This window comes from Leptidea sinapis, chromosome 23, assembly GCF_905404315.1.
Source record: "Leptidea sinapis chromosome 23, ilLepSina1.1, whole genome shotgun sequence".
NCBI classification, from domain to species: Eukaryota; Metazoa; Arthropoda; class Insecta; order Lepidoptera; family Pieridae; genus Leptidea; species Leptidea sinapis.
In genome coordinates, this window is record NC_066287.1 from 8178158 (window position 1) to 8198745 (window position 20588).

The window sequence follows — 20588 nt, forward strand, 5'->3', positions numbered from 1 at the left end:
TCGTAGGTATTGTCTATTGTTGCAGTTTTTTTAGATCTATGGAATATTTTATTTGTTGATTATGTTTCAGGTGGTCGACGAACACAATACGGTCGTTGTACCCGATTGTTCGCAACGTGTGCACGTTGTCAAGGCTGAATGGTTTTGGGCGTCCGTACAAAATGAGGAAGCGCAAGACGAAAGGGATTTCCTGTTTAAAGATGTGAGTGATTGAGCTTTTTAATTAATATTACCTTATATTACGCACTAAAAATCTAGTCAAAACTAGTTTTGTTATACCAATTATTTGTCCCAATTTGGTAATATTGTTCAAATTCCGAACGTGTTGTCATGAATGTTTAACAACGACGTTATTGTACTGGAATATCCACAACAATGATTTGCTAAGAGATAAAAATTCTCCGTGCGTCTTCTTGTACATAATTGGAGGTGCTATTAAATCTGCTTTCTGCCGTTGAATTCGAAGCTTCAACAAGTTTTCAAGAAACTTATCGTCACGTACAACCGATGCGCTGTGTTTCGAGAACAATACGGACACACAATTAAAAGGCTGGTGACACCCGAGTATTCAGTGTCGCTGGCCTATGGTATGTCTGCAGAAGAGCATGGGCGGAGGTCATTACTTACTATCATGTGACCTGTCTGCGTATATACGTAATCCCATAAAATATTATGGTAAAACAAAAATTTATTGTTCTATATCAATGACGTTCTATACACATGGACATATCACTCGTAGTCTGATAGCGGAACGGCAATATTGTGCTTAAAGACAATGTAAGCACACTTTTCTCCTTTGTTGTGTGTCAACTGTCACCATCCGAACCGAACCTAAACCAAATATACGTTTTACATTGCTACGCCTACGCCTATTGACGAAGAATATTTTAAACAAGTGGAGTAAATGCGGCAATGTATCGATTTAGCTGCAGTCATGGTGTCATTTGTGGCATGTTCCATATTTTGGCTTTGTTTTTACACGACGTGCAATGTCTATTTACGTATAGAATGTCATTGTTCTATATATTTACATATTCACATGACGTGTAGTACCTGGACGAAGTATCACGGCGGTCGTCGGTGGGCACGGTGGGTGCGGCGCCCCCCGTCGACGAGTGCGGGGCGGGCGCGGGGGGCAGCAGCACGCCCGCCCACCTGCAGCGGATACGGAAGCGGAAATTGCGTGGCGGAGATGCGGCGCTGCACAAGCGACGCTCGTCCGTCGGGGACGCCGTGCTGCTCAGCCTGTCTGGCAACCTGCTGGACTGTACGCCCTCGCCCGACGGCAAACAATTGTTAGAAGGTTTGTTATAAATTCCTCAATATTTTACCTATCTATATATATATCGACATGAAACTACCACCATCCGATGCCAAATTTATCCTAGATGGTTTATGACTACTTATTTTTTTATTGTATTTGTAATAAGGTGAATAAAATTTAATTTATTTCCTTTTAAAATTCACCCAGCGGCGGGTAAGGCTAGTCTTAACAAAAATATAAAATCTCTTAATTTAATCTCATCATCAGCCGGAAGAAATCCACTGCTGTACAAAGGCCTCCCCCTACGATCGCCATGACCAAGTCCTGTGCTACCCTCATCAAACCTTACCGGCGATCTTGACCAGATCGTCGGTCCAACTTGTGACGAGCCTATTAACTCTACGCCTTCTGGTACACGGTCGCCATTTGAGAACTACCCCACCGACCATCTGTCCGTCAAACTATGTGCCCTGCCCACTGCCACTTTGGTTCTCCTACGGATTTCCCCATTTTTTATTCAATCTCGCAGGGTAGCCCTCTCCATTGCCCTCTGAGCGATCTGACGAGAGCTTTCTCATCAGGCTCATAGTTAGCGACCACGTCTGCGTACCGTAAGTCATCACTTAAGAATTAATATAGTTACATATATTATGTGTATTGCAGAATCTGAAGTACCTGATAATGTGGTGAGGAAACTGATGTCCCCGAGACAACAAGTCTTCATGGAGTTGCTACAAACTGAATCGAACTATGTGGGAATATTGCAGACTATTGTAGCAGTAAGTGTCAATTTGTTAATTAAATTATATTCCGGTGGGACAATTTCTTGAACTGGATGCCGGATAATTCGGTTACATAGTGACTCCTATTTCTGCCTTGAAGCAGTAATGTACAAGCATTATTGTGTTTCGGTTGGAGGGGTGTCGTAGCTAATGAAATTACTACGCTGATGAGACTTTCCATCTTATGTATAAGTGCCGAGCATAATTACGATGCTAATCAAGTGTGCCATCAATGTTCAATCAAGAACCCTGAGCGGTACTGCATGTAAGGCAAGGCGTGTGACGAGAAAAAGCTCAAGGAAGACGGTTAACATTAGGCGAATGTCTTGATTGTCTTATTACTTTTAATGTGGAAACAAAATTTCTATAAAATATAAAATGTGTGTCATATGTTTCTAGATGTTCAAACAACCTTTGGAAGAGATGGCAGAGGAAGACAGCAATAACGGCAAGAATCAAGCGTTGCTCAATAACACAGAACTGAAAATTATATTTGGAAACCTTCCGCCTATTTATGAATTACACCAGTAAGTGACACATTTATATAAGAACTAGCTGACCCAGCAAACGTTGTATTGCCGATATTAAAATCGCGATACAAAAGTAACTGTTGATCGTAAAAATCGTGGGTGAAAATTTGAAGTTGTATGTATTTTTTAATGCTGACTCATAATCAAACAAATTAAAAAAAAATGTCATTAATATTAAAAAAAATGCGTGGACCACCTTTAACATTTAGGGGAATGAAAAATAGATGTTGTCCGATTCTCAGACCAACTCAATATGCACTCAAAGTTTCATGAGAATCGGTCAAGCCGTTACGGAGGAGTTCAAAGTCTAACACCATGACACGAGAATTTTATATATTAGATATGATAGCAATACTGTCCATACAATAAATAATCATCATCAGCCGGAAGACGTCCACTGCTGGACAAAGGCCTCCCCCAAAGATTTCCACGACGATTGGACCTGCGCTGCCCTCATCCAACGCATTCCGGCGATCTTGACCAGATTGTCGGTCCATCTTGTGGGGGGCCTACTAACACTGCGTCTCCCGGTACGTGGTCGCCATTCGCCAATAGATAATATATTGATATATATTATTCATTGCACTCATATGGTAAATTACAGGTGTACTCTTACAATAGGTCAAAGTCAAATGAACTTTATTCAATTAGGCTTAAATTAAGCGCTTTTGAATCATCTCTATAAAGTTTTCTTTTAAATTACTGAATCTACCTTAAGTTGAGCTCCTGAGAAGAACATGCAAGAAACTCAACGGTAACTCTTTTCAATCAATAGAGTATTTTACAATAGCTGTAATACATAACAAATTAATTTGTAAGGTACATGAAACTCTATTTTAAAAGGGTTTGGCAATATTACATTGATAATATTAGGTGCATCTAATTGTTGCTTTTGCGCAATATTTTGTTGTAATATCGTTAATCCGAAATCAAACGCTCGATTGAAGCGTGCAATATCAATGCACATATTGCTGCAGCCGAAAATATTTTCATTTGGTATGAAAAAGCGTTTTGCGAGGAACTTCTTGCCTCTTACAGCCACTTTGTGGAATCAATAACTGGCTGCTAATCTCGCGAACCGATACAACTTAGTGACCTGCAAAAACCCCAACTTTAAGTCCGGAAACACATCTCTTGACCCCTGGTGTTGCGGATGTCCGTTGGCGATTGCCTCAAGACTTCCAATCACGTGAGCCTCTTGCCGTTTGCCCCCCTCTTATACAAAAAAAAAAAAAAAACAAAATATACAAACGTTTATTTTCAATCGGTTTATTTGCAAGTCCCCAATTTTCTGTAATGACCTTTTCGTAAAAGCTAGCTCATTTATGACTTGTCGCGAACTTGACTAAGTATTGTTTCTAGAACATTTAATAATAAACCAGTGGTGGTTCCTTGATACGGTGGTGGATTTTCTTGTTTTATGGAAGAGGAGGGCCAAGTGATCACCGCCGCCGATCAATCCCGTACTATAGGAAGATTTTTTCTGTATACGGACATAAACACACACACACACACATACACACATTTGAAAGGGTAATAACAACACTTTTCTAATATTACATTAGCTTAAGTAGGTAATCGAGGAGCCATAATCCATTCCTACTCAACACCTTAGGAAGGAGAGTATGGCTGAAAAAAAGCGCCGCATGGAAACATGAATGCATGATCCCATATCAGGTGAAGCTGAGACTTCTACTTTTGCCTATTGTTTCATCGTCCAGCCTAATTATTTTTTTTTTGTAATTCTCTGTATATAAAGATTTTTTTATTTAAGATTCGAGAGGATTGATTGTCCAGCGCGTACTTGCATTTTTAGAGGTACAAGCTCGTACATATATATATATATATATATTGTTAATCCTTGTCCCGCAAATAAAAATAGTTTCATTTGTCGTTATTCATATTGTAAATGGTGCTCAGGCTATTCACAACCCATGTTTTGTCCAACAGACGCATGTTGGAGGAGCTGCGGTGGACGCAGGCGCACTGGAGCGAGGAGGTGAGCATCGGCAGACTTGTGCTCAAGTACACGCCCGACATGGTGAAGGCCTACCCGCCCTTTGTGAACTTCTTCGAGAACACCAAGGAAATGTTGCAGCAATGTGATCGTGATAATCCGAGGTTGGTTTATCATAAAACGCTGATTTTGCAAACATTTAAGAATGTTTTTGCGGCGCGTTTGACAACCATCACACACACACACACACACACACACACACACACACACACACACACACACACACACGCCGGTATTATTATTATTATGAGTAGGGGATTATTTAGATGCACATAAATCCTAGGATCTATTGTGCCCCCTGGTTGCGCTAGCGCTCCTACCCACAACTTCCTATGTCTGAAAAAATTAGCTGTGAAAAAATTGAGGCTACTAACTAGGAAGCGTGTTCGTAACTGTGCCGGGATTTTAATTATATTCTCTTGAGAATAGATCACGTCCACTGCCATAGATAATATCCGCTGCTTTGAGTGAAGGTATTTTGAGACAACAGAACGCCACTTGCTTCTATCCTTACAAATCTCACACGCTTCGCTAAATTCATAACATACTCTTTTCATACATGCTCGCCGGTTCCTGGTGCTTCGGACCTTTCCTTTTTCAAAACGTTCCCAATTTGGTCGATGAATGTCCTACAAGGTCTCCCGCGACCGATTTGCCCAACAGACACATCATTTTTATGACAAACATTATAAATATATAATTAATTATTATTATTACCATTCCATTAAGTATATTGATAATTCGGCGACTTGAATTTATATGTAAATTCACTCTTTTTAGTTTTATCTGCTTCTTTGGTAATTGCATGGAAATATTAAGATCTATCTTATTATTAGGAACATTTATTAGAGTTGAAAAAACGAAAAAACTAGCCATCATTCATCATAATCGTTTGGTGTTTATTGAAGCATGTCATATGTCATATAAATAATTGAAGATACATAATATAGCCAAAATTCTTACCATAAATCTTACTAAAAATGTTAATTGGTCTTAATGTTATAAAATATCCATTTGTACATGTTTGTTGCAGATTTCATGCATTCCTAAAGATTTGTCAAACGAAACCAGAGTGCGGGCGACAGAGTTTGCAGGAACTTTTAATAAGGCCAGTGCAGAGGCTGCCCAGTGTTAGCTTATTATTAGACGGTGAGTGAACATTACGTGTCCTTATGCTATCAAACAATGATACACTAGTTAGTATTCTAATGTTGTCATCAAAGAACATCAGTCTCAGAACATTCTGCAAATTTTTCCATACTCTTTTCCCTAGACTGAAGGGATAGATATATATAATAACCGATGTCCTCAAACATCACAAACCCATAAATATATATTTGAATACATATACTCACAATTGGGTATTTGACATTTTTTTATTACTTCATTAGAAACTGATATAAATATAAGGGTGTAGGGGTGTACACTGAAAATAAAATCAAACAATGAAATTCAAAGTTAAGCGTTTTCTATACCTATCACACAAAACAAATAAAATTGTATAGAGCTACTATGGCACAAATAAGATGTGACGTCACATTTATTGTGGCTATCTCTTTCTAGTCAAAAATTTATTATTTGTTATTTAATCTAGTTTCAAAAATGAATTTAAAAAAAACATTGCGTGCGTACAAAGTACACATGTCAGAAGTGAAACCTGCATGGTGCATGAACCTCTAAACTGCATATGAATTCCTGGTACGTATTGCTAGGATGACACATGAATTCAACCGCTATGAAAGACATTCCCACCACCACTAATATATATAATAATATGTTCTCCTGGTGTCTATGTAGTAATATGTCGTGCGCTTGGAGTCAGAATATATTAAGGTATACTAGCGCCATACTTAAGACAATCTCTTCTTTAACTATGCTCGCCTGGTACCAAAACATTGTATTATGCTTCATATCTCATTATCTCCTATGTTGAATATTGAAATTGATGTGACTGTTCTTTTTAGTGTCGCTTTTTCGTTTCATCGACTTGCAAATCACAACGATGATAAAGAAGTTTTCACTTCAACAATATGCATATTTCTGTCTCATTCTTTGCCGGCTTCATCCTACACATTTTTGTATTTGTGTCTCTTACCTGTCGTTTTTTCCGTTGCATCCGGTTTGAAATTACAACGATTCTAAAGAAGTTTCACTTCAAAATCATTATTTTGATTTGAGTATAATACGCAATTATAGAATAAAGTAAGAAACGATAAAAACTAGTTTAACTCTTTCTCTTTTGCTCCATAGCTATTTTTCGCTGATTATAATTGAATATTAGGGCAATATTTCAGTTTGTTTTAATCTTTATAAGCACAACAAATCTGATTATTTCTTCTACTGTCTACTGACGGCAAATATTCAAATAGATGCATCATCCAATTAAATTGGTGTTCCATGAGAACATGAGCGGAAGCTACCTTAAGTTTACCTATTAGTTCTCCTCTTTGATTTATTTAATTTTAATTTTTTATTTATTTTGAAAACAAACAGCTATACATTTTACATAGTTCTAGCCTTAATTTGGATAGTTCCAATAAGCAAACAATAGCAAAAGTTCCATAATTACTAGATAAATTTCTGGATCAGGTTCAATTCGGCTCGCATATAACAATAAAGTTATAGGTAAGGGTTGCAGCTGCTATTAGGAAACGACTTAGACATATGTCAATATGTTGGTATTTACTGTTATACGTATCACATGACCTTTGGATAAATTTATTTCTGCAGTAGTTATGTGTACTGCTGTCAACAATTTCACTTTAAAGGTTTTGGTACCCTATATTTGATTTTATTCAATAAATAAGGACTATCGATCATCCCATTAACCAATTTATTTAAAAAGATTTTATCCTTATATTCACATCTTAATTCTAAGGAAGTTAAACTTTTAACCGAGCAACCAAATCTGTTTGTAGATATACTGAAGCACACGCACAAGAGCAACCCGGACCACGGCGCGCTGGTGTCGGCTCTGGCCGGGTTGCGTGAGGTGATGTCCCACATCAACGAGGACAAGCGGAAGACCGAGGGCCAGCTGCAGATGTTCGACATATACAACGACATCGACCAGTGTCCGGTACGGTGCCACTAACACTTCACTCACTTCACTATACAAATACCTTTATTCTATACTTTAAAATTATTTATTACCTTTATTTTATGACAATTAGGGATGAGACGAGCAGGACTTTCAGCTGAAGGTAATTGATATGCCCTGCCCATTACAATACAGTGCCACTCAGGATTCTTGGAAAATCTAAAACTTTTGAGTGGCACTACAATTGCATTTGTCACCTTCAGACATAAGATTTTAAGTCTCATTTGCCCAATAGTTTCACCAGCTACGGCGCTCTGCTGACTGAAACCTAATTGCACCATTGTGGTACCCATAATCTAGTCGGCATCCTGTGCAAAGGAGCCTCCTACTGGTTCTATAGTTATAGCGATAGTCTCATTTGCATAGCATTCCGGTTAGGTGGGTACCACAGTGGCGCTTTTTTACTGCTAAGCTGTAGTACCATACAGTAATAAAACAGTACTTTAACTTCATACTAGAGCGCCCGAATCGACGCACACAGACATACACATGATTTACACGGCCGCTAAGCAATCTTGGGAAGACAAAACTATTGAGTGCCACGCCGAACGCCACCGAGACTAGTCGCTGTTCGAGTTAAATTACCTGACATAATTTTACTTTTTGTATGTACCTACCGACCCTAGCGTTCCGCCCACACGTAGGTATAACTTTCAAGGACACCCCTGAGTTACGCTTCTGTTCTATTGTGACAGTTGTGTCCAAGCACAATTTGTGTTTCGGTTTGAAGTGCGCCGTAGATAGATAATTATCGAGCTACTGAAACTTAACATCTATCGGTCGTCAGCTTTCGCGAAACCGTTGACCCCCCTCCCTCCCCCTTAACGTGTGACGTAATTTATGTATGGCTACTCATTGCATGGTAAAAAAATATTTGCTAGCATGAAATTCATGTGGCTATGTTCTACAATGCGGACGGTATCCAGGTACGCGGTAACAACTCTAGCAACGTGGGGGCGAGCGTTGTCCTGCATTAATAAAAAATCTTCGCCAATAAATGGCATTACATGAGGTTCCAACACTTCTGTTACATACCTCTGAGCATTTATTCCACCTCTTTCGAAGATAACCAAGTCGGTGCGTGCTTCGTAAGTAATGCCGCCCCATATCATGATAGAGCCACCTTGGTAACCTACTGTTTCCACAACAGTACATGGTGCAAACCTTTCATTCTTGCGTCTGTATACACGCTGGCGACCGTCAGGACCGTGCAAGCATATTCTTGTCTCGTCAGTAAACATAACATTCTTCCATTGTTCCATATTCCATTCGGCGTGCTCTCGGGACAAACGAAGTCTTTCTCTCCGGTGGCCTACGAGCAATTGTGGCACTCGAGATGGTCGAAAAGCTCCAAGGGCATTCTCTCCTAGTCTTCTTCTCACTGTTCTTTCACTCACTTGTACATTATGAACCTCACGAAGTTGGTTTCGTGCCTCAACAGCTGTAGTGAACCGATTTCTTAGAACATTGGTCACAAGAAATCGGTCCTCACGTGCGGAGGTGCATCTTTTTCGGCCCTGTCCTGGTCTTCGCTCATAAGAGCCAGTTTCCCGCCACGTAACGCTGACTAAACCGTTCGTCGATAAGAGCGACGGCTCTCGCCACTGAATTAGCATCAAATGGCATGTTTGTGATGTCCAAACACTAGCTTTAAGTTACGAAACCAAAACAAACTCAAATTGTTTACTTTTAATGCCACTGAAGCAATGTAAGCAGTATGGCAACGATAACGATAATGAGACGAAGTTCGATATTTATCCTATTCACAACTTATGCGTAAAAAAAACAAAGTTAAGTGGGTAGTATGTAATTTTTTTGTCACTACATTTCTTTCACGCTTGACTTATTTATGCCCAATAACTTACAACTGCGATAACATAAAAATTTGCCACTTTAAAAGGGTGGGCGGTTAATTGTGCCGCTGAGTGTATTTATTGTACCTTAAAAGTTATTGTATTATACATATATTCTATCTGATCTATAACCTATGTGCGTTATATGTGACAGGCGCACCTGGTATCTTCGCATCGCTCGTTCGTCTCCCGGTGTGAGGTGGTTGAACTATCCAAAGAACTTTCCGGCAGAGGCGACCACCTGGTGCTATTTCTTTTCACCGACACCATGGAGGTGTGCAAGAAAAGATCTAAGGTGGGCATCATTCAGGGATAAACGATAATTAAATATGTAGAAATAATCATTGATCTCTACTATTTACCACTGGACTGGTGGCTGTCAAAGTGCTTTTATGCCTGTTTGATATTCGCCATTTTGGCGCTGTTGGCCATATAGCGAGAGTCTGCGGTACTACAGTGATGACAACCTCATCTAAACAATCATCGATAGGAAAACTATTTACAAAAAAATGTATACTTTATACGTTAATGTATACGTTCATTCCTCAAGTATAAATAACACGGAAAACAGCCGAAATTAATTCAAAATGCAAAAATATTTCCGAGTATTTTGCGTTACACTCGTAGCCATTTGTATTCTACGTCAAAATTAGTTCTCTGGACGCTCGCAGTTGGCGCTTCAAATAGGCACAAAAAATTTGCTGTCAAACATATAGAACAGCCTGTCCAGTGGTATTTATACAGGTCAGTGGTAGAAGCCAAAAATATTGTATTAGATATTATAATTGTTATTAATATTGTGTGTCATCACAGGCGTTCAACAGTAAGAGTCCCACGAACGGCACTGGCACCATGAGGATAGGGTCCAGTAAACCATACCGGCACATATCCTTGATGCCTCTCAGCACCGTCAAGCGGGTGGTGGATATTCGGGAGGCGGACGGTAACAATAATTTATTGTACTTTGACTTTGCGAGTGTTACACATTTATTAAAGAATTACCAAAAATAATTCTAAAGGAACCTATAAATATTGATTCCCTTCAAAGTATCGAAATATACGTCACTTTTTATGGCATTAACGGCATCTTATATTTCGTTAACATAAAAGTTTGATTTTTTTCTCAGCTTCAAGAGAATGTAGACTTGAGTATATCGTTTTAATTTCAACTCGATATCTTCACGCAACCCCATGATAAAATGTCTTGACAGACTGACGGAAGGATAGCTAAGTAATCATATAAGGGTTTCGCTTTTTCCTTTTTGTGGTACGGCTGCCTAGAAAACAACCAATACCTAACAATCTTGCACGTTCCTAAACGCAATTGCCGAGCACACGTGACACCTGAGCAACAAGACTTGCATTATATTAGCTGTTATAGTTAAGGCTTAAGTCAAATTTACGTTAATAGTACCCAGTAAGTTAAAGTTAAAAGTTTAATATTGAATATTTATTTGGAACTTTTGACAGGTCGCTATTTAGCTATTTAAAAATAACAATACCTTTAACCGGCGAAGATTGGATGGTTATGGTTAATAGTTAAAGTTAAGACGTCATCTAAAAAATAATCAATAATATAATGCTTGCCAGCACAAAAACAAATTTTGCCGATACTTACATAACGCTCTATAATGGATTTAATGAGGATTTTTGCAGTAATCCAACAAATATCTACCCGATTACTTATTCCAGAGTTATATGCTCAAAAAATACTCTCGTTACATTAAAAAAATACATACCTTGTGTAAAAAAGAAAATTTTATAGCTGCTTCAAAATTTAGCATTGTCGGCCTTACAAATAAACTTGGTATAAAGTTATACCTGAGATTAATTGAAGAATATGCAAAATGCTTACAAATCGACAATTTGCTTATATTAAAATTTTAAATTAAAACAATATTTTTGTCGCACACAGACTGCCACAACGTGTTCGCGCTGATGTGCCGGAGTAACCAGGAGTTGAAGGAGAAACTGTACTCGTTCATGATCACGGACGAGGCGGTGGACAAGGGCCACTTCCTGCGGCAGCTGTGTCGACAGATGGCCAACACGGTCTGCAAGGCGGACGCGGTGAGTCGCCCTACGATACCTTTTTATATAACAATAGGGGACGATATTTTATATAACAATAAGGTAATTGATACGTCCTACCCATTACAGTGCAGTGCCACTCAGGATTCTTGGAAAACCCAAAAAAACTCTGAATGCCACTACAATAATTGCGCTCGTTACCTTGAGACATAACATGTTAAGTCTCAAGACGACCCCTATAACCCAGTGGTTAGTGACCCTGCCTACTCAGCTAGAGGTCCGAATTGAGGGTTGGAATCCCGGTAGTTCCGGTAGTTGCAAACATATGATGAATATGAATGTTTTTTTTCCGAGTCATGAATGTTTGTTTATATGTATTTATGTTGGTTTTAGTAAGTATATTGTATTAAATATATCATTGTCTTGTACGCATAGAACAGGCTATGCCTAGTTTGGGGCAAGATAATTTGTGTAAAAGTGTGTCAATATTATTATTATTATTTGCCCAGTCTTTCTGTCTACGGCGCCCTTCAGACGGAAACACAATAATTCTTATACGTTACTGCTTCACGGCAGCAAAAGGCGTCATTGTGGTACCCATAATCTAGCCGGCATTCTGGTCAAAGGAGACTCCCACAAATTGGCTTGGCACGTTGCCATTCATACATAATCATTATTTTGCACTAGCATTCCGTACGGTAATGGACTTCTCCGATTTATCGCGGTACTTTAATGTATGTGGGTCAAACTATTTGCGCAAGTCGTATGATACAGTATCAAAATCGCTATTAAAATACTCGCGAAATAACTTTATTTATTTACAGTGTGTGTGGATTGATGCATCTACATTCTACTGTACTCAATAATTATTAGTTTTAATATACATTAACTTTTTTTTATTTACTCGTGTAAGGCATTGAGTAATTTGACGTTTGAGTATTTTTGTTGCGTCACTTTACACATATATTGTAACTGAAGTGATTTGTAAAAAGGTGAAGCGGTAAATGTTGATTTAAATGAGTGGCAATGAGTTTCTTGCTACTTCTTCTCATTAAAGGTCAACCCTTTCCAAAGTGGCGGTAGATATAAAAAGAAAAGAAAACTTGACATTCCTAAGCGTCATTTCCTTGACCTACATGAATAAAGTGATTTTGATTTGATTAAATCTTCAGGCAATAAATAAAGTGAAACATAGTTATGTGATTTCAGATATGTATTTTATATTTACGTTCGTTTGAATGTGTTTTAAAATGAATAGAATATTTACGCCTGTATCTTTCTATAGTATCTATAAAACTACATTTTTTACCCTAAGATAATTTATATGTCTAGATAGAGCCTCTTGCTGCTAGACAACCGATGAAAACGGGCCAGTTTTATTACTTTAGTGTGCGTGACAAGCTACGTCCTAGTGTGTTAATGCGCGTGCATTGCTCAAGATAGAGGTTAACTGTCAACTTACATTTTATTCGAAGTTTTCACAGTTAAAACAGTATCTGTACGTAATGATTCATGCTTATACCTTTGAACGCGTGGCTCGCATTAGTAAATGCATTAAGGCCCTACATTCATCTGTTTCCGCGGGGCCTTACCGCGTGGTAACTACTTTTACCCCAGTACTAGGTTATTCTGTACAGGTACTTATTATATTGTTTGCTGACTGGTCTGGTTTATTGATGTCACGTTTTGACTGTGTTGTTTATACATATAATAATAATAGAAATACCAAGCGGACCTTTATGCAACGCTTTTTGTTGTTTTTCTACTAAATAACGGATAACATAAACGGATAACGGATAGCTAAATATTAGTTTTGTAGACTTGTTCGATATTGTGCTTAAACTTTGGAGCAAAAAAATTTCACATAATTGATTTATATTATTAATACTCTCGAATACTTCTGGGCGGTTTTGCGCAGTTGCATCTCTTATCTCTTTTACCTGGTATTATAGTAAAAGCGATTGTCTCGCGGTAAATACATGCTTCGATCTATCTTTTTAATGTTAACTGTGCTGGCCAGTTTTTTTTTTTATAAAATATACCTTTGTTATGATTACAGGATAAGTTCCTTGCCTGTCTCGAGTCACATCAGCTGGACATCGACACGAGTGACCTAGCGCTCAGTACTCTGTCTAAAGTATCCAAATTCGCTGCGCGTACTAGGATAAAGGTAACACAATTTAACACTTTTACATTAGCTATTTTTTAAATTGGGCTAAACTGTGGGCGAAAAGAGAAATCCTGTCTATTTTATATTATGGTACCTAGTCGGATATATGACCCAAAGTATTATGTTGCGTCGGTAGAATACCATATCTTTCGATCTCTTAGCAGCGCAAGGTCCAGTCGTTCAACTGACCAGTTTTACGCACCATTATGTACCATTCGCAGCGATATATTACGCCTAAAGAAATTAGACCGACAATACAAACTATTACTATGAAGTCCGCGTAAACGCATTTTTTTTGAGATATGGGCGTGGCGTACATGACGCGCTCTAAATTAACCAATCACATTGCTTCCCGCCAAAAGAGATATTATAGAATTGTGTATTATAGGACCAAGTTCTATGATAATTGCGTTCTGTAAATGCCCAGAAGCAGCAACTATATTTATATTTATTAAGTCGATTGTATACACTGATGATAGGTAATGTTACTTTATAGGTACTGTTAATGAGCTTTGCTTTAAAGTACTGTTCGAATTTTACACTACAAAACGGAACAATTCGACATTTTTGTCGCTTTTTGTCTCGCGTTGTATGTCTGAATACTGACTGAACGCGCATCAAAAGTCATTTTGTTAGTAGAGGTCACTCGATTTGATGTGAATGAGTTTTTGTTGGTCTATCCTCTTTAAATGTCTTTGATTACGTATTATCTAACGTACTTTCATCTATTTTGCTCACTTGTGCTCCAGGTAAGCAAACCACTTTCAGTCAAGATAACTACAAAGTCTACTGAATTATTGTTTAATTTTTTTTATGAAAATACAGATCGCAAATGTAGTCAAAAAGAGATGCGTGTGGCACGTGCTCTCGTGACGATTTATCGCGGCGTACCACAGTACAGTAATAGAACAGTACTTTTAATTTCATACAAGAGCGCACGCCCACATACACACGATTTACGCGGCCGCTAAGCAATCTTGGAAAGACAAAACCATTGAGTGCTACGCTGTGCACCGCCGAGAAAGGTCGCTTTGCGAGTTAAATTAGTTGCGCCACGTCGTCCGCGTCGTCAATCTCTTTGTATATATTGTACTAGCGCTCCGCCCACACGTAGGTATAAATTTCAAGGAGACCGCTGAGTTACGCTACTGTACTATTACTTGTATTGGCGCGCTGACTGAATCGCATAACACTCAAAAAGATTCGCCTACCGACAGCAGTTTTTAGTTTTAGTTTAGTTTTAGTTTTTAATTTGTAACGCCCTGTGAAACATCGGTAGGTATCTACCTTATAGTGTATTAAGCATTTGTAGATATCCTTAGCGGTGTTACGGGTAAACTCATTTAGATTAAATAATGTAATATACCTACTTCTCAACTATAAAATATTGTCTAAAGTAATTTTTGTATGTTATGTAACTAAAGCATGATGTTGATAATATTATGTCTAATGAATCAATAATAACGCATTGCCATTATTCAAAATTATTTGGTACCCTCGGCGTGTCCTACGTTGAGAACTGCCTAGTTGTAAATAAATTATTCATCACATAATGTGTTTGCTGACTGTACATACAGAATTCATTATCTCATTTTTACATAACTTATATTATAACTAATATAATATTCTGGTACACAACTTTATGGCGTTATCGAGAATTATATTGGTATAAAATAACATCTTTTATTGTATTTAGTCTATTATTTGTGACAAAAAATACCTACTACTGTTTATTTCTAAATAATAAATAATTATTGTGGGTATTATGCTACATATCACCACATTAAAAAGCTGAATTCATGCAAAGCGTTGTATGATGTTAGCTTTTTAAACACACATTGGTGTTAAAGAGCATACAGACCATGTTCGTAAAAATAGACATGCACTACCCGGTTACATTATCTCTGGACCTAACGTCTATGACGTCACATCGTCGCCTTGTTACGGTGTGCAAAAGAAGCATCACTAGGATATTATTACTAATAAATAAACGATTTATTTTTGTCAGTATAGATTCAGTATATATTGATGTAAGGATGTTGTGTTGTGATGCTGATTATTATTATTAATAATGATGGAAAATCAAAAAAAGAATAACTTAATGGTAAAGTAAAAAAAGTATTTATTTTTCTGGCAGTACTATTATAACGATACAGTAAAACAGAAACTACGGAACTATTAACAACAAAAGTCAAAACGTAACAATGAAAACTTTAAAAATAATGCAGTGATAGCACAAAAATATCACGTCATGTGCCTACGGTGTAGTGTAACTGCGAACCGTACTGATGCTACAAGACGAGCGCGAGGGAGTGAAGGGGGGACGGGAGGGGCTTCACGTTCCAGCTAGGTCCAGGGATAATTTGGCCGTGTGGTGATACAAATAGTTATTAATAAGTCTTCGAATTCGGTGTCACCGTCGTATCCTTTGCACAGGATGCCGGCTAGCTTATGCGTAGGTACTACAACGGTGCCTATTTCTGCCGTGAAACGTAATGTATAAACATTACTGTATTTAGGTCTACAGGGCTTCGTGGCTAGTGAAATTACTGGGCAAATGAGACTTAACATCTTACGTCTCAAGGTGACGAACGCAATTGTTGTGCCGCTCAGAATTTTTGGGTTTTTCAAGAATCCTGAGCGACACTGCATTGTAATGGGCAGGGTGTATCAATTATCATCAGCTGAACGTCCTGCTCGTCTCGTCCCTTATTTTCATAAAAAAAATATGTGAGGGTGTGGTTGTGTGGTCGCGCAGCCTACAGCTGATTGTGTTGTAGCTGGAGGCCCTGGCGGGACTTGGCGGGTGGCTGCGTGGGGCTCCGTCCGCGGCGCTCCTCGACACATGGGTATTGCGCGCTCACTTACTACCACAGGTCTGCCCGACACACGATTAACGACACCCTATGCGACCGCCCTTCTCTCACCATCTAACCCCTACTAAATATTTAAGTACAGACAATGATATCCTAATCTACCGCATGACTTGTCATGGCAGACAATTTAGCACAGCTTTGGGTTATAACTTGCTCGTTCTTCTCTATGGAAATCTGACTTCCGAATGAACTGTATGAAAAAATTACATATATCAAGTGTAATGTGATTTGCTTTGATTAGGCAAGACGTGTCTTAAATCTCAGGGACAAAGACACAAAGTAATGTGGGTGGGTTAATTAAATTAGGTAGTTACGTGATACACATTTTGAATACCCCCAACGAATGCTAGATGAAATAACTAAAAATTGCTTACATCTTTTGGGGTTTCTAACGAAAACTTTTACCAATTTTACTTTGCAATTCTGGAATTCTCAATTATTATAAAATGGTATTAGCAAATCTACTTAACAACATGTGGGACCTTCTTTCTGTAATATCAAAGAGGGATTGAAGGGATTTTTATTGAGTATGGCATAGATGCTGAAGTTTAACCTATGCGAATTTGGAACATAGTTTGCATAGACAGATACATTTAGAAGTTAATAAATATTGTAAAAAAATGCATGAGAATAAAGTGGTGCGTTGTGGATAACATTGAAGGTTTTAAGAATCTGTACGTATTTATTTGGTGCCCGCCTTGCCTCTACGAACTATCCTGTCACACATTCTAACCAACTGCTATCCTTATCACCTGTGCGTGGAATGCTTAATGCACCTTTTGGGTTTCAAACTTGGTCTCACTGAAGTAAACCATTGATCAGTTACAAAACTTTCGCTATGACAATAATATGTTCGTGAGCGTGCTATACCCAATGTTTTCATTAATTCATTACTTATTTCGTTTTATTATATAATATGTAATGCTTTTTGTGTGTTGATGGAGTGTTACGACATTTTTAAATACTACAATTGATTGTATTTTATGTATAATTTAATATTCAACCTAAAATAACGTATTATTGCCATATACGGCGTAGAAACGATAAGTGACATTACTCGATTATTTCTAAACTAAACACGATATCGAAAAACTACTTACTCATCCTGAAAGGATAATTATTGCACACATTAGATTTCACAGACACGCGTTCCGTGCGAGCGCTCTTCCAACTTAGCCAACCGTTCGAGTCACGTGTCGTTGATAAATCTTGTATGTCTTGTTCAATTCTGCCAAAATGTACAACTGAGAGTATATTTATTCACAAATTTTGTTTTCAAATCCAATTTGCGTAGTTAATCCCAGAAGTGAGAGTTATCACTTTAAAAAATAGCAAAGTAAATAAAATAAACTAAATCTATGTGTCTATACTCATAAAACAATCGCAATAAAGGTCCGCACAGCACACTGTTACATCAAATATGTGTAAAAAGGATGGCGTGATTAAAATGAGTAAAAATAAGATAGCTAGTGATTTTCATTGTAAAATTTGTGTAAACACGGGTTACCTACTTACGACGAATCAAGCTATGTGCTAAATCTACTATTTTTAAACGTATTATACTATTGAAATCTTGAAATTGGATGTTCAATCACTTAAGTAGATACTTAAATGTAATTATAATATCTAATTACCACTATTATTAAACTTAAAGTTACCTTTTTTGGAAAACATGTTTGATAGATATCATGTATTTTGTATTGTCAAATTTGGTATGCTGTTATTGATAATATTTGGTAGAGCTATTTAATGTAAATCATTTTTTGTATCTGTAAGTAGTTTTTTTTTAATTACTTGTGCAGAAATAATCGAATTAGATCACTTATCGCTTTAAAACTGTTTACAAAATCGTACTATCTCCGTGACTTATAGTTTAAGTCTATACAAATGATTTAAGTTTTCTTTAGTTGAGAGAGAGACGATTAAGTCTCGTGCCAGATTATGGCGAGACAACACGTCCTGAGGATGCCACGTGTAGAGGCGAAACACGTGTCGAATTGTTTTAAAGACAAATATTGGCGGAATTAACACTAAAGAAAACTTAAATCATTTGTATAATTATTGATTTCCGCAAAGTAACGCCTAATTCAATAAATTTAATTTAAGTCTACCTAAAAGTGTTTCCCCAAATGATTACTAATTTTAACTTTTGCTAACACTTGCACAAATACAAATCATTCAATGCTTGTGGTCACATTGTAATAATTTCGATCAATTTGGCTATGGATTATGCTTGACATGGGGCGGTATCATCACCCTTCGATATAAGATTGAGCTGAGTATGTGTTTCAGGTGGAGCGGGCGTTATCGTTTAACAAAACTCCGTCCAAGTTAAAACGTGCAATGTCTTCAATTATATCACCCTTCGGTTCCACTTCGAGCTTAACCCCCGCGTCGCAGCAACTTGCACAGATGAGACTCGCCAGTTGTAACAATATAAACGTAAGTATAACAATGTCTTAAACAAAATAACATTATTCGCCCAACTTACAAACCACAACCGCAACACATACGAAATGAAGGCCGTAATGTCGTAAATCCCACAACTCCACCTAAGTGATAGGGCAGCCTGGGACTAGATTATGATTATTTTATAGCAATAACAATTTCAGTACATGTTTATTTTATTAAAAAAAAAGCAAAAAGAATGCTGGGAGAGATTCTTGCGCCGTCTTTCTCTCTCAGAGTGCCATTTGTTTCCGAAGCGGTGGTGGTAGTGTTTGAAGTGACATCAAATAGAATTCTAAAGGAAAAAAATTGAGAAAAATAAGTGCCTTTTAAAGAGGAAGAGAACGTATGACTAGGCGAGAGAAAGAGAAGAGACACGTTCGAATATTAGTTAATAAATCAGTGTAGTTGTTGGATGCTATTACCAATTATGACAGTAATCACCAACTTTCATGCTCACGAAGCATGGGTACTTACATAATTAATGAATTCAAGCTCCAAAGGTTGATGGATCCAATATACGATACTTTATATTTATATTGTGATAATGTCTTATAAATCGTTGAACGCCGGCTGCACGCACGAAAAATGGTCACGTTCCACTTGAGTCGAGCGTGGAAGCGAGAGCGAGGAACAAGCGATAGTGAGACACGATAGCGTTCGGCTTGTGACGCATCTTGTTCTTTTATTATTAAAAAAATAGATTCGGTCGGCGAGTGCATAATAATAGGCTATGTTGAAATATTGACAAAAAATTATTATGACTCATATAAACGATCTTATTAAAACATGTTATTTTATGCCGTTATAACGTAAAATTATTGCCCGTAAACCGACTTTACTGTCAACCAATTTGTTACGAAATATTTGGTATTTAAAATGCTTTCAATTTTAAACATGTTTCATATATTGGGAGTGGCAGTACCTTAAAAAAATAATTAATTGCTGCCATTGTAAAATACTCAATTGATTTAAAGAGGCCGTTGCGGTGTGTGTTGTGATGTTGGCTTATTAAACTCTGTGGGACGCTAGTTTTATATAATTTTTATATAGTTATATAAATAATAATATACAATTCTATATACATTTTATGAGCGTAGCAATACTATTGTGATACATCTTTATATACTTTTTGATTGCAATAATGTAACTCAAAGTGGGTTACATTTTTGCAGTTCTGGTAGAGATCTCATTTTTCTTTAAAATCAACTTAAATAGTTTTTTATAGTTTGTCCATTAAAAACGAACATCGATTCGTTTTGTTTATTAGTTTAGATACAGATTAATTCTAATAGGTTATGATTTTCCTTAACAACCGGAGATTTTAATATGCCGTTCCATCTCTCTAAGGGGCTATCCATAACTTATGTCACACGAATTTCCTTGTCACATTTGTGACAAGTGTAACAACGGCCTTCCCCCTACCAAGTGTAATGTCCATATTTCGCAATTCTATATTTAGAAATTTATGTAATTGATATATTTAATAGATAATTTTTATTTCCATTTAAATTCTT

The 20588-nt window shown here is 37.4% G+C and overlaps 1 protein-coding gene across 4 annotated transcripts in view; it reads left to right on the forward strand.

The window, feature by feature from the left end:
* Positions 1–20588, forward strand: part of LOC126971279 (protein ECT2) — a 62550-nt gene that overhangs the window by 34801 nt on the left and 7161 nt on the right. For 3 of the 4 annotated variants that reach the window (XM_050817499.1, XM_050817501.1, XM_050817500.1), the window contains 13 exons: positions 71–202; positions 1051–1303; positions 1928–2043; positions 2446–2573; positions 4527–4697; positions 5627–5742; positions 7512–7672; positions 9701–9841; positions 10360–10489; positions 11462–11616; positions 13637–13747; positions 16528–16623; positions 18916–19065. In XM_050817499.1, the coding sequence (XP_050673456.1) occupies positions 71–202; positions 1051–1303; positions 1928–2043; positions 2446–2573; positions 4527–4697; positions 5627–5742; positions 7512–7672; positions 9701–9841; positions 10360–10489; positions 11462–11616; positions 13637–13747; positions 16528–16623; positions 18916–19065 (1860 nt within the window). The remainder of the gene's footprint in view (positions 1–70; positions 203–1050; positions 1304–1927; positions 2044–2445; positions 2574–4526; positions 4698–5626; positions 5743–7511; positions 7673–9700; positions 9842–10359; positions 10490–11461; positions 11617–13636; positions 13748–16527; positions 16624–18915; positions 19066–20588) is intronic. The other variant, XM_050817502.1, reaches the window with a different exon arrangement.